Source organism: Ailuropoda melanoleuca, chromosome 10 (assembly GCF_002007445.2).
Source record: "Ailuropoda melanoleuca isolate Jingjing chromosome 10, ASM200744v2, whole genome shotgun sequence".
Lineage (NCBI taxonomy): Eukaryota > Metazoa > Chordata > Mammalia > Carnivora > Ursidae > Ailuropoda > Ailuropoda melanoleuca.
Window position 1 is genome coordinate 51696462 of NC_048227.1, and position 15497 is coordinate 51711958.

The 15497-nt window shown below is 32.4% G+C and overlaps 1 protein-coding gene across 4 annotated transcripts in view; it reads right to left on the reverse strand.

Annotated features, from left to right (window-relative positions):
- Window positions 1–15497, reverse strand: part of ASCC3 (activating signal cointegrator 1 complex subunit 3) — a 320199-nt gene that overhangs the window by 277567 nt on the left and 27135 nt on the right. For all 4 annotated transcript variants that reach the window (XM_011228387.3, XM_002921969.4, XM_034670897.1 and 1 more), the window contains exon 4: window positions 12844–13403. In XM_011228387.3, coding sequence (XP_011226689.1) covers window positions 12844–13403 — 560 coding nt within the window. The remainder of the gene's footprint in view (window positions 1–12843; window positions 13404–15497) is intronic.

The window sequence follows — 15497 nt, forward strand, 5'->3', positions numbered from 1 at the left end:
TGATGATCCTATAAGAATAACAAGTCATTTCTCCTTTAAAAAAATACAAACACTAAAATAGATTTTACTATTAAACTTCTTAAAATTATCTTGAAAAAAAATCCATTCTCCTTTATGCTTAAGATAGGAAGAAGACTGCCTTCTGAAAGAACAAGAATTAGCAATTAAGATGAAGAAGAAACGGTGACACAAAATTCACGCTTTAAAGCATCTCTTCCGGTAGAATAGAAAAAGAAAAAACCTAAAAGACACACTTCAAACTTAAAAACAAGAAAAATATCTCCCTGGACCAAACATTGAGCGAAAAAGGCAAAGCACTGGGTAGAGATGAAGTGACAAGCTGGGCTCCAGTTCTGGACAGCATGGTCATGGGTTTGGCTCCCTGGGAGCCTCTCACCCAGATGAGAAATGTCCCATGCAATGTGGGAAGCCGGGGCAAGGGAATAGGGCTGCTCTGCTCATGAGAGGGGCTGAAAAAAAACTACTATGAAAATGACATTTGGGGCCACAACTACAAGAATGTAAGACAGGGCATAGGGGAAATGGCGGAGGGGAGAAGTTACAAATTAACATCTGCATGAGAATTAAAATTCCAAAACATACGGAGAAATCTTTTTCTTTTTTTAAAGATTTTATTTAAGAAAGAGAGAGACAGAATGAGCAGTGGGGAGGAGCAGAGAGAGGGAGAGAAAAGGAGACTACCTGCTGAGCAGGAAGCCTGATGCTGGCTCAATCCAAGGACCTGGAGATCATGACCTGAGCCCAAGGCAGATGCTTAACCCACTGAGCCACCCAGGCACCCCACATATGAAGAAATCTCATCCTGAAAATGATAGTTAAAAAAATCAACACTAGAACTTAAGGTCAGTCCACAAGAAGGTAATATGGAACAAGGTGACAAAGACTTTAAAATAAATAATACTATCAAAGAGATCAAACAGAGCAGTCATCCATTAAAAGAATTTATGAAACAAAAGAGGGTATATTGAGATGTTTTATTCTTTCTGTTCAATTTTTCTGTAAGCTTAAAACTGGTCTTTAAAAAGTCCATTAATTTTTTTTTAAAAGATGATATATGATTCAAGAAAAAAAGAATTATAACCCAATTATTAATCTAAGTGCCTATTCTCTTAATGCTGATAAATATTTGCAAAGTTGAATGATTCTCCTACTTGTGGTTTAAACAAAAACTACCTTACAAAATGCTTTATATATAAAAGATGCTTAATAAATCTTTGTGAAGAAAACGAGTAAGTAATGAAAAGATCAATATGAAGTCATTTTCTGTCAGCATTAGTCATCAGGTTATGAAATATACATCTCTTTTGGAATTTTCATTGGGATCTCTTATTTTTCAAATACAACAAAAGATTCTTGAGATTACCTTATATTTTTAGAGTATTTCAAATGTTATCATGATTATTACTGATAACATAAGTAAACAAGTAGTTGTATACACATTAAAAATTTTAAAGGAACCCATCTCCACTGTGAAACAAATATATCTGTTATAACTGGGTGTAACTAGAAGGCCATTGGGCTTACCCCAACCCTTACATATCTAAAGGTTAGAAAACTGCCACATGTCTTATTATTTAAAAATAATACATGCTATATTAATATGAGCCAAAGCATATGTGGGGGGAAAAATAAACAGAAGAGCAACAAAACCAAAAGTGGTTCTCTGAAAATGAAACAAACATTCCTCTATCCATAAGGAGAAAATAGAGAAAAGGCAGATAGAAAGAAAGGAACAATCCAACTAAAAATACTGTTAACATCTTTTTTTTTTAAATAAGAGGATATTATAAATACTTTTAGAGCAAAAAGCTTGAGTACTCAGATGAAATGGCTAATTTCATAAAAAAATTTTCAAACTTGATTTAACTAATAAAAAATCTGAATCAGCCAATAACAACTGTAAAATTTGAATTGGTAATTAAAGTCTGCCCTCCAAAAAGACACCAGGCCAGACAATTTTAGAAGCAACCTTGTATCAAACTTTCATGGAAGACACAATCATTTTCTTATAGAAACTTTTTTAATAACAGAAAAAGAAAGAAAGCCTCAGAAGTTTATTTTGTGAAGTTGTAATAACCTTAGGTATTAAAACAGGATAATTTACAAATCCTCTACTCGGGCTGGGATTCTAAACATACGAGGAGTATCGAAAAACCATATAATGCACCAGTACCCAACCAATAAAGCCCCAAGAAAAAAAAAAGGAGGCATTCAGTTTCTCATGAATTAAAGCAAATCCATGTATTTTCTTTTTTAACTATACAGAGATATGCATTTAAAAATTTAAAGTTGTATCTACACCTCTACTGTGTGTACTACACAGCATATGTTATATATTATAGTAAACATGAGCCCAAAGAAAAACTATTCAATTTAGAGAATGTCTTCTTTTGAGATAATAAGCTATTTTAGATTTGCATATCAAATGAAAAAGATATGCATATTGAAAACTAAAAATAATGAAGTATGATAAAAGAAAATGTTAAAAGCTAAGTAAATGAAAACAGTTTTGAATAAACAGTTCATGTGGAACTGAGTATTGGAATAATTACATAAAGCACAGTATATTAATAACATTGTAAATTATTCTTAGTTTGGTTTGTGGCATAAAAGATTACTAAGTATTCATACATTCCAAAATAAAGTCTTAAATACATAAGAAAATGACCATGAAAATTAGGACAGCACTTATTTAGAATTTATATTTCTCTCAAGAAAAATGTATTATGCAAATTGTTGTTGCATTGCAGAAAATTAGATAAATTATATTTTCAGAATAACTAATGTTCATTATTTACAGGTACTTAATCTAACATAAAGCTAAAAACAAGGTCACTTACAACTTAATTAAAACTACTTGGAATGTGAACCTATTCATTCTTCACATGCTATAATTAATTAGATGTGTTTAAGTAAGGTTACAACTAGGTACTACTGTATATTTAAAAGCTTGCTTTACATTTTCACGGCAAATTGATAGCTTGCTTGATTCTTAGAAAATACGTTGATTTTAATTGCCTTAAATAAATTAACAGCCATTATATATATGTGTATGAATATGTGTGCATGCATATATAAAGCTGAACACATTAATGTAGTAAATATTTAAATGAATGCTCAGTGCAATTTCTAAATCTAATAGTCATTTGTTTACAAAGTGACAATTGAAACATCTAAAATGTTTTTATTAATCTCAAATATTAAAACAAGAAATTTATCCTTTATTTTACTAATAAAATGCATTTATCTTCTTTCCCATATCAATAATATTACAGATATCTCTCAGTATATAAAATGCATGTGCTCTCCCAAATTAGTCATAATATTATTCATTATATCAAACACAATTTTCTTGCCCATTCCCCTTGGAAATGTGTATATGGAAATTCTAAGAGGAGACCAAAAAAATAAGGTAATAAGAGTTGGTCGGTTAAACTTTGTTAGATTTCCTTTTTGTCTCTGAAAACCTAAAAGTATCTGACACACAGTAGACAATGAATGAATGAATGAACAGTGCCAAAAAGAAAAATTAGAAGTATGAAATTTGGCAAAACGTCTTAACTCTTCGAGTAACCATTCCAATGAAGAGCAAAATGGCCTGAAATCCATTACTGCCACAGATTAGTAACAGCAAGTATTTAAATCTTCACTATGAGCTTGAGTTAAACTATAGGTTTATTAACATGTGGAGATGGAGTTTTGCCCAACAGATGGACACTCATTTACCTACAACAGGTTTTTTTAACTACAACAAGTGGATTTTGGGGTGCCAAGGTGAATTAGTTGGTTGAGCATCCAATTCTTGATTTTGGCTCAGGTCATGATCTCAGGTTTGTGAGATCAAGCCCCAGACTCCCACTCCTGGTGTCAGGCACTGTGCTCAATGGAGAGTCTGCTTTTCTGCCTTTCCTTCTCCTGCACTTACACACTCTCTCTCTCAAATAAATTTTTTAAAAAAAGGATTTTATCATCAAGTATGACATCACTGTTTCCTTATATAAGTAAAACACGCTTAAAACCTAAATGTGCCCAAAAAACAAAGCAGGAAATAGTAACTGGTTAAAAAAAATTTTTTAAAGACAAACGTAGCTTCTAAACCAGATTTTCCTATCTAGAATTAACAGTATTCCTGGTTAAGAGCACATAAATTTATATTTATTTTATCATGTCCTTTTCAACCCATCATTTTAATAACTGGAGCCATAAAGAAGAGGAACAAAAGCAACACACAACCAAGATGAATACAAAATATAGCTAATGCTTTCCAATACAGATATAAAACTTAAGAGACCTATTATAACAGGTAAAATACTTCACCTATTTTGACCTTTCCTAAATTTCACATTCAGCTAAAAGTAGAACAAATGTTCTTCATTTTTCCTCATGAAAATTTCATTGCTTATCAAGTAAACGTAGGAATAAACAACCTAAAATGGTAAACAATGTGGAAGTGACAAGAACCTTGGGAAAAATGGCTCTATCGCTTTGGAGACTGCAATATGGCCATACTCATATATATGCCCATTAATCAAATACAGAGAAAAGAGACATCTGATCCAAATAACACTCTACTTAAAACCAGTGAGACTAAAAAGGAACAAAGTTCAAATAACATGGTAGATTCAATCATGTCTTGGGGATTGGCTTTCTAAGCAATCTAACACCAAAGGAAGATTCCTATGTAAAAAGGTGAATAGATCTGCCTACTTGAATACTTAAAACACCTATGAAAATTTTTTGATCTCATTATAAATCTTCTTATAAATAAAAAAAAACTTCATTAAATGAAAAATTGGCAATTCTCACAAGAAAACAGTAAGTGGCCTATAAATTTATATATATATATATATCTTTAACCTCAGTTGTAATAAAAAATGCAATTAAACAGTGAGATACCATTTTCTCTTTTTTAAACAGGCAAGGATTTTAAGCATAATCACTGCCATCTCTGAAAAATAAGAAAAACAGAAGTGCCAGAGAAAGGCAAAATTCTCCAATTTTAAAAAAGAAAACGAAGAGATAAAAATGATGGATTATGAAAACTACTTAAATATAAGCTCAAAATTAACACACAGCAATGTAACAACAACAAAAAACAGGATTCACTAAATAAAGTCATGGAAAAATAGTCTTAATTAATTTTCCTGTGACATTATTAGGTTAATTGTTCTTAAACTGGCAAAGTAACTCACAGTTTAATATCCTTGAAGACAAGATGATGAAAGCATTCTACATGTCAATATTGGTAGATCAATGGAGCACCGAACAACTGTATCCAGATTGTGTTGGTAATAGATTAACGGCAACATAGAAGAAAACTGGAAAAGTTTTACACTTAAAAGAAAAAAAGGGTAAGGGAGAGAAAATGTAACTACCACCACATGTCTAAAACATCCTCATGTAAAAGAGTAGATGCCTACAACTTTATCGCCTCACTGTAGAAACAGGACTAAATGGCGGATATAATAGAAATATATCAGTTCAACAAAACAAGTAAGTTATAAGAGAACTACTCAAGAAAGGAAAGGGATGCCTTTAAAAAAAAACAAAAACAAAAAGCCTCTTCATTAGAATAAGGAGACCTCATTATATGGACACCACCATTTTGACAGAATGCTAGACTCACAAATACTAGATTGGGTGGAGAAATTCTATGACTCTAAAGATTCTCTACGTCTTAAAAGTGTAATTTTATGCAGTGGCAGCTCTCCATTCAGATTTGGTTGGAGGAAAGGCTCTGCTGATCATTGGTGGAAAGACTAGAGAAAATGCAACACATATTTGGTTCTCATAGCTGAAGGGACACTATTTTAATTCCAACGTGGCTGATGTCAATGTCTTTGTATTGTTCAGCAGTGCTAAATCTACCAAAAAGAATGTACAACATCAAATAGATGAAATATCCTTTCATAAAGCATTAACAGCATCTCTGCACAATACTATTTTAAATACCCTATTTTAGATACCAAAACCATCACTATATCCTTCTTGTCAGACTATGGTAAACACATTAAATCAGTAGTTTTCAAAGTGTGGTCTGGAATCTCTAAGATCCTTTTAAGAGGTCCATGAGGTCAAAATTATTATTAAACATAAATAACATTCCTATTTAATATAAGAAATTTAATATTAGTATATTTTATTTTATTAAAATATTATTTGCCTCCTTCATTCACATCCTCCCATGAGTATAAAGGGAGTTGAGTTTTGCAGAGGCTACATAATGTATGTATCAGAACCAACTAAATGCAGAAGCACATATGGGAAACTAGTTGTCTTCTATTAAGCTAGATGTTGAAATAATTTGAAAAAATGTAATACAATGCCATTCTTCAAACTATATTTTTTATTTGAGAAAAGTTATTTTTAATAAAAATGTTCCTTGTATTAATATAACAAATTAGGTATATTAGTGTTAATATAATAGTTTAGTATTATTTTAAAATACTTATTAAATCATTTAATGTATTAAAAATTTTTGTTTTAATTTCTTTTTTTTTTTAAAGATTTTTTTTTATTTATTTATGTGACAGAGGTAGAGACAGCCAGTGAGAGAGGGAACACAGCAGGGGAGTGGGAGAGGAAGAAGCAGGCTCCCAGCGAAGGAGTCCGATGTGGGACTCGATCCCGCAACGCCGGGATCACGCCCTGAGCCGAAGGCAGACGCTTAACGACTGTGCTACCCAGGCGCCCTTGTTTTAATTTCTAATACAATATCAATAGAACATATTGATAAACAACATAAAGAAAAGTTCTAGGAGGTCCTCAGTAATTCTTAAGAGTATAAAGAGGTTTTGAGAACAAAATGTTCAAGAACCACTATATTAAACCATGCTAATTATTCTACATCAAAATTTCAAAGAATGTTGGAATCATTTATAATGCAAATAAGTACTAAAAAAAAAATTCAGACTTCCCTCAGAAGACAATCTAACCAAATAAACTCCTACTTCTTAGGATCAGGCACATGCCTGGAAGAGGGTTAAATTCAGAAATGAACTCGAATGAGTCAAGTAACACCATCTGCAAAGAGTCAAGAGATAATGCTAACAGTAAATGTCAAATCACAAATGCTATAAAGAATAAGCCCCGTATGCACAAAAGCAAACTATGATCATATCAATACAACTCAAAATTCACTTCTCCTAAGAACTGATTATACAATAACTCTTATCAATATTTACATCAGTATTAATAACTCTGCAAATAGCATTTAATATTGAAAGAATACAAGAGATATGTACACTCCAATACATCTTCAATAGGTCTCCAATATTCCCAAGTGTTTTTCTATTAACATCTTTTCTGTTTTAACAAAGACTGTTAAAATCAGAACTCACTTCAAAAATTAAATTCAAAAAGATTTTCTTTAGGATAAGTGAGACTTAAAAAATCAAAACAGAAAAAAAAGTAGTAAAAATAATAATTCTCTGAATTAAGATCTAGCCTTTAAGCAACATTTTATTACTTGAAACATCTATATACAAGGCACAGATAAAATTTTATATACTGATCTATAGTGTATGCACTCTAATAAAACTTCGATATGTGTAAATATATGATGCTCATTAATATGGGAGGCAAGAAACTAACATTTGAAAGCCTACAGTCTGCGAAACGTTATGCTAAATACTTCATATATATTATCTCACAATTACCCACAGCAAAATTCCTAAGCAGATATTTTACAAATAGGGAGCTGATGTTTATAAAGGCTTAGTAGTTTGCTCGTGGTCAACCACAGGTAAGGAAACAGAATTTGACCCAGCTTTGTAGGAAAAGAAATTCCTTCAAATAGTCTTGTTAGTCAGTATCTTTTTCTTCAAAGAATCTAATGGCATACTGGATAGAACAGTAGGCCTAGGTTCAGAAAAAAGTCCTAGAATTTCTACCAGTTCACTTTAGGAAACACAAAGGCCTCAGTTTTGTTTTGCAGAGGATTCTATCTCTACCATGCAGGACTATGAAAAAACTGGTTATGTCAAAGGAGACAGCCTGGTCCAGGTCCACACATAACAGGCAGTAGAAACATAGTAGATTTGCTGTTATTACTACTTTCCAGGGGGAAAGTCTGTGTTCAAAGTTCATTATGTGATCCCAGTAGTACCGACTGCTACAATTCTGGTTATGGAACATCAGCAGCAGGAAGATGTCTATACCAATCAGGCCAGGTCCTGATTAAGAAAATAACATGGAACATCAGCAGCAGGAAGATGTCTATACCAATCAGGCCAGGTCCTGATTAAGAAAATAACATGGAATGTTCAAATCCTACTTGCTTCTGATGGCTAAAATGCTCTAACGTTAATAAGTATTTTTTAAAACAAATAAACCTCAAGAGCATAAAGAACCTTAAAGAATCTCTAGCCCAATCAAACTCTTAAGACTTAATCATAATGAGTGTAGCCTTAACAGAAAGATGACTAAGAGTGAGAGGTTAAAAGAAGAAAAGCCCTTAGAGGTGTAAGGTGGGGCAGGTAAAAAGGACGTATTGGGAAACCTAAGAAGTGGGCTGTCGTATTAGTTCAACAGACACTAAAACATATAAGTACTTCAAATGTAACTAATTCTCTGCAGAAATACTGAAACTCATCCTTAATAAGGTTTTATCCTTTCGCTTATTTCAGCCACTTCCATATTTGGAAGTGCAAAACATTGTTTCTAATGAAATTGTGAATTAGAGTAAATGCCAAAGATTCCTCAATATATTTAAAATGTTTTATGTTTCAAAGCACCAAATACAGCAAAATGTACAGATTCACTTTTTGGCAAAGAAAGTACACCATAGTGGAGTCAGAATGTCTGAATTTAGGGGCGCCTGGGTGGCACAGCGGTTAAGCGTCTGCCTTCGGCTGAGGGCGTGATCCCGGCGTTGTGGGATCGAGCCCCACATCAGGCTCCTCCGCTATGAGCCTGCTTCTTCCTCTCCCACTCCCCCCTGCTTGTGTTCCCTCTCTCACTGGCTGTCTCTATCTCTGTCAAATAAATAAATAAAATCTTTAAAAAAAAAAAAGAATGTCTGAATTTAAAACCTGGATTCACTACTTATTCTGTAACCATGGGGAAATTTCCCAACATTTCTATAAAATAGTTAACTATCTCCTAGTAAGCAATAATCCACAAGGCGAAGAGAGTATTTCCTTAAATAAGCACCAAAAAGCAGAGGTACCAAAAAATGAGAAAAACGCCTTTAAAGAATTTGGTGTTTGAAAAAGACTTCAACTTAACTACAATGTTGTGTACAAATGAAATTTTATTAAAATTTCTTATATTTGCCTTAGTATGATTTTTTTTTTAAATAACTTACGGGAAAGGAGGTGAAGTGCCTCAGAATGTAAACTTTTCAGTGCTTAGGCATTTCTAACAGGTTTTAATCCAACACTGTTTACCTCAAAGCACTGCAGTTAAAGATTAAAGGAGAGGACATGCATACAACACTTAATACAATGCTTATGTCAAACAGTAGGCACTCAAAAGTTGCCATTACTGTTACTACTACCGTCATTAGGATTACTTCTCTCCACACATTTCAGACTAGAACCTCTCTCTTGCACCACCTTTGTGGTAAATGTCATCATATGGTACACTTTTTATGCTCATATTTCTAAAACTAGCTCAACAATAATATAAAGGCCTTGGGGGGGGGAAACAACTTTTAAATAGTCAGACCTTAAAAACAGCTTTATCATCAGTCATTAGGTCAATAAACTAAATTCGGAATTGGGAAATCCTATGTTGAGGAAGAAAAATGCCTTCAGTATAGACATAGCTTTTGACATACTCCTCTTACGTTATATGTAAAAACATATTCCTATGGTTCTGCTAAATCTCTGGAGCAACAGCACACAGTGTGGTTATTTAAATATTACTATTCCAGAGTCAACTAAAACCTCAAGAAGAAATGGAAATTAATCATGCTATCATATATACTGATTACTCTTTTAATTATACCCTTTTCACGCTTAAAAGGGAAACATTTAAAAGTCAAAAGACAACACATAAATTACAGCACACCTTCAAGTGAAAATAACAGTGGTCAAGAGTGACTGTAATGAAACATTCTTCTACTGAAGCATTACTTCAAAATTATAAGGAAAATTTGCTGTAACAAACTACACTTTCACAGAAAGGGATCAAATATATGAAGTATGAATAACATAGACTGGAAAACTTTAAAAAACTATCATAATAATTGTTTATTTTCATTCACAGAAAAACCAAAACACTAAATAAATCATTTAAAACTCCACTACTCAAGCCACAGGCAGAATGTGAAATATTCACTTGCATGTTAAACTGTCCATTAAACAGTGGTTGAAAAATCCCTGGCTCAGACCATACAGGGCATATCTATAGGTTCTACAGTGGTTCACAGTGTATCTGAACAAGGTGTACAAAGCCTCACCTTATTTTGCCCTTACCTGTCTGTCCACCCTTGTCTCTCAACTGCATACCTTTTTACATCCAGCACCCTCACTGTAGAGATTACAGCTCTTTAAACACACCGTGTTCTTGCTCACATTTAAAATATCTTTCCTACCTTTCTGGTCCACTTGAAGAACTTAAGTCTAGTCATATTTTAAGACGTGGCTCAATATTAACCTCCTCTACGAATACTTTTCTTACCATAGTAACCCCTCCACACAATCTATGACCGGTTCTTTTATGCCCCCATTTTCTTTCTATATACAGCTGACCAGTGAACAACACAGGTTTGAACTATGTAGGTAAACTTATATATGGGGTTTTTCTCAATAAATACAGTACATGACTGTAAATGTATTTTCTCTTATGATTTTAACATTTTCTTATTTCTAGCTTACATTGTAAGAATACAGCATATAAGACACATAACGTACAAAACATGTGTTAATTGACTACATTATCAATAAGGCTTCCAGTCAACAGCAGGCTATTAGTAGTTAAGTTCTGGAGGGAGTCAAAAGCTATAGGTGGACTTCTGCCTGTGCCTGGGGTCAATGCCCCTAACACCTGTGTTGTTTAAGGGTCAACTGTAGTATCATAATACCTATGGTATTTGAGTACACTTACTTAACATTATGTCTCTTACTAAACAATGAATTCTCTGAGAGTAAGGCTGCTATCTTATTCATCCATGTCCAGTAACTAGTACTGTACTTCATACATAATAAGCATACAATAAATATATGATGAATGGATGGATGAATAAATTAAGTTTGACCTTGTACTGTGATAGATTATGAAAAAAATCTTGAGAACTAAAAAACATTCTCCAACAGATTTAGCTACTACTTAAAAACTGTGGCAAGGAAATAAGAAATACAATCTTCAGCAGATATTCAGAAGTGAAAAGAATAGTTTTATGGCTAACTCAGAAAACAAAATTTCCATTAGTTATATGTTTATAAGTTTCAGTTTACTATAATCATAATAAGAAAATCGCTATGTATTCAATTATGATAAATAAGTATCAGTAGAATTTTCTTTATAAATCCCAATTTTTAAAACAATATTATTATTTTCAGAATGTTAGAGCAAAACCATTTACGAATGTGGAACATATCTTGATATAAGTTAAATTGCAAAAATGTCACGATAAATGAGACTGACCACAGAATTAATAATACAATAACTTATTTCCAAACTAAAGTTAATTAGCATAATACCTATCATTACCATGGGGCCAGGCCACCAATATTTGTTTAGCTAATTCCCTAAATTCTCTCTGAAAAAAAAAACCAAACTAGTATTTTTAATCTATATTCCTGATACTTGATGTGATTTAAAATAATAATAATCAATAATATTCACAGCTACCATGTAATGAGTATTTACTAGATGCTACTTATCATTTCATACACAGATCATTTAAGGCTTATAATAATTCTATTATCTTTGTATTCATAGCCCTGTGAGACAGTCCAACAAGAAAACAGCCTCTGGAAATTCAGTGACCTAAAGTCTTACTACTAATAAAAGGGAAAAGAAGGATGTCTGATTTCAAAGCCTCTGTCCACTCTGCAATAGTATGTCACGTCTCTTAATCCTTCATTAAATATGTTATTCATCTAATTGATCCAGTATTAACATTGGGTTGACATTATATTAAATTTATAACAGGAAAGGAATATAATGCCAGTATTGAGAGCAAAACTAAACACTTTAAGATAAACTTTTCACGTAACTGTAAGAGTAATTCATCATTTTAAATAACATAACTAAATCGTGGCATAGAAAGGAATTAAAATTATGTTTCCCTTTATGTGATATAAAAAACTTGTAAAGACAGTTCTTTACTAATATTAATTAGTCCAGTTATTTCTAGATCAGTCTGTTTTTCAAAGTTTATTCTTTCAAACATAGAAACTAGTGAAAAATATTTTTTCTAAATCAGTAAGTCACTCAATATAGAGATAATATTTCTAATACTTTGAAATTTATTATATTTTCATCAAAGAACTCTTAGAAATATAAAGCACTCTACAAACATTAACACTTACTAGTACAGTAATGATACGATTCATCATTTAAATCTATACACTTTTTGAAGAAGGGGCCCTACTGGTTATTATAATGTAACAACAGATTTAGCCAGGGCTGTCCCAATAACCAGGACATGTGGATCCCTTAACTACTGCCCTCTAAGTCTTCTGTTATTCATTACACTCACAGTCCTCCTACAACTACTTAGTGTAAAAATATACATGCATACTACATAAACCATTTGACTACCTATTTTACGGCAGCACAATATTCAATTATCTTTGCTAACTATCCATGTTTAAGAAGGCAATTAAGATAATTCATATTAATATAAAACTTCAATAACTTCCACTATACCTCGTTCTGAAGTTCATCACCACTTTTAACGGAAGCAAGCATATCATATAAAGTACAGCAAAGGTCTTCTATTCTTGTTGCTTCAGCCATTTCATTTAAAGTTGCATTTAAGTACTTCTCAACTTCACACCACAAAAAGGAGTCATTTGTTTTTTCCACAGGCTTGAGAGCTGGGGTGGAATGCTCCTGAAAATGTTCATTCAGAAACTTCTTATAATCAAGGCTTATAGTTTTCTGGGGTTCACCATTTATTGGCAGTTCATCAAAGTGGTCCAAATCATGCATGTCAAATGAAAATGCTAAATTTTTACCAAATAAAACTCTATCACCATATTCTTCTTCTGTTATCTGGATAAGAGCAGTAAGATTGTCTTGATGAAAACGAGAAGTGATTCGATTTGTAGCATTACAAGCTGCAGTGGCAGATGATGATGGAAAGGGACCAAACATCTGTTTGATAGCCTTTGTCTCCTTGTGACCAACAGAGTCCTTCAAGTGAAATGTCTTGAAGAGAAATGCAGCCGCACTTTCAATTGCTTCTTTCCCATTATCTATTCCAACTATTTGAAGATGAAAGAAACAGTATTAGCTCAAGTGAATCACTGTTCAAGTTACCCTCTTCAAAAAAAACTACTACAAATATTCTTCTGGGTAATTCCAACAGCGAAAATATAGTGATAAAGATAACCAATTTAGGAACAGAAAAATCCTTTTAAGTCCATTCCCAAATTCCCAAAGACCCATATTAGGTCAAAATCATTATCAGTAATCATTCTCTATCTAGAAAGAAGAAACTACCTAAGAAACAACTCTTTTATCACTTTCTAAAAACAGTTTGAGGCATTAGTTAAAATTTATTTAAAAGTGATTTTTAAAAACTGATTCGATGGCCTAGTTAAATAAACCAAAATAAGGTGTAAAAAATATATCTGAATTACAGACTTTTTGAGCTAGAAGAAAACCTCAGGAGATCTATAATTTCCTTTCCAATTTGTACTGTGAATCTGAAATGGAAGATTTGATTTATATAGTTTTCACTCAAAAACATTTAATACCATCAAGGATGGACATAAATAGAATCTTGTCAAATAAACTTAGCCATATTATAAAACATTTAAAAGAATCTGCTGTTTAAAGGCCAAAAGTAACTTTCATACCAAAGTAAGAGGAAGTAAAGGAGCAGCCACTAATTTCTTTACAGCATTAATTTCTCATTACTGATTTTCTCAAATAAAAGGAAAGAACCTGTATTTATGTCTTAGAATTCAAAGAATAGTCTTAGAGCAGAAAAAAAGAATTTTAATCTTTAGAAGGCCCCAAAGTCAACATGACTAACCTTAAAGAATAAAGTTAGTAATATAAGTAATACTAGTATCTCCTGAAACCATGGCTGGACTCATATCATTGATCATAAATCTTGAACAGCTTAGTACAGACTGATAGTCCAAACTCCTACACTTTGTTTTCAAGTCACGCTAGGAGCTGACTCTATCCTTTTATTCCAGCCTTATTGACCATTATCCATTTCCAACTCCAGCCAACAAGGATTTCTTAACAGCTAAAAACCAGGTCTTGTCCTATATTATGCGTATTTCTATGCCTTTATGTAGCCTTCCCCAAAGTCTCTGTCCAAATTTTACCCATGTTTCAGAATCCAGCTTAACTGACTCTTTCAGGGTGAGCATAATATTGTGTACAATGTCGTACTTCCTCACTGTTCCTACCCCAAAATAGATGCAATAGAAATATGCTGAATTAACCTAAACCCAGGCCTCAATCACACCAAACTAGTGTTTTTACACTGTACCACACTGCCTCAATAGTTTTTTACCTGATGTTTACACATCTGTGTAGAAGACTAACAATTTATGAGTGAAGATAATTTTACAATGGCTATTATTTCTAATTTCCTCAAGTATAAAGTCTACTTGCATGATTATAAAGAATTTACAAAACAGTATGGGACATACAATTATTCTTTTATTACTTAGGAAAATACATGACAAAAAACTTCTATAAATTAAGTAATCCTTTAATTGAGTAACACTTACGTACACTGTAATTATAGTCTATACATGATGCTTAGAGAACTTGGGTTTTGAATAATTTAGGAATTGTGATAATTCTACAAGTAATTCAATAGGGTTGGGACTACTGAGGTATAAACAAAAATGGAACTTATATTTTCAAACTCACTTTATATCTAACACCATAAACATATATTCTTTTGTAAAAATATTTTACACCTTGGGAATCTTCTTAAATAACTAAGAACTTTTACATTAAATTATCTCAGTTTTTCCTAACAAAATTATCTTCATCTTAAAGATGCGAAAATGGAGACTCGAGAGATAAATAACTTGGAAGAGGTCAAACAGCTAGTTATCTAATGAGATTCAAAGCAGATTTCTAACTCCTAAACACAGTGCTTCTACTACACCACACTGGTTCGCGAGAATTCCCAGAGAGTAGATTTATCTCTAGTTCTCATGTACTAAATAAGTAATAAATCACTTTAGGAAATAAAGTACTAACTGTGAGAATAGTCTTAATTTCTTACCGAAAATGGAATTAACTTAAGTACCATTATTACATCACTGGTTAAAGTATGTCACAGCCATATACTGCATCCATTAAATATAATGCAGTGGAAC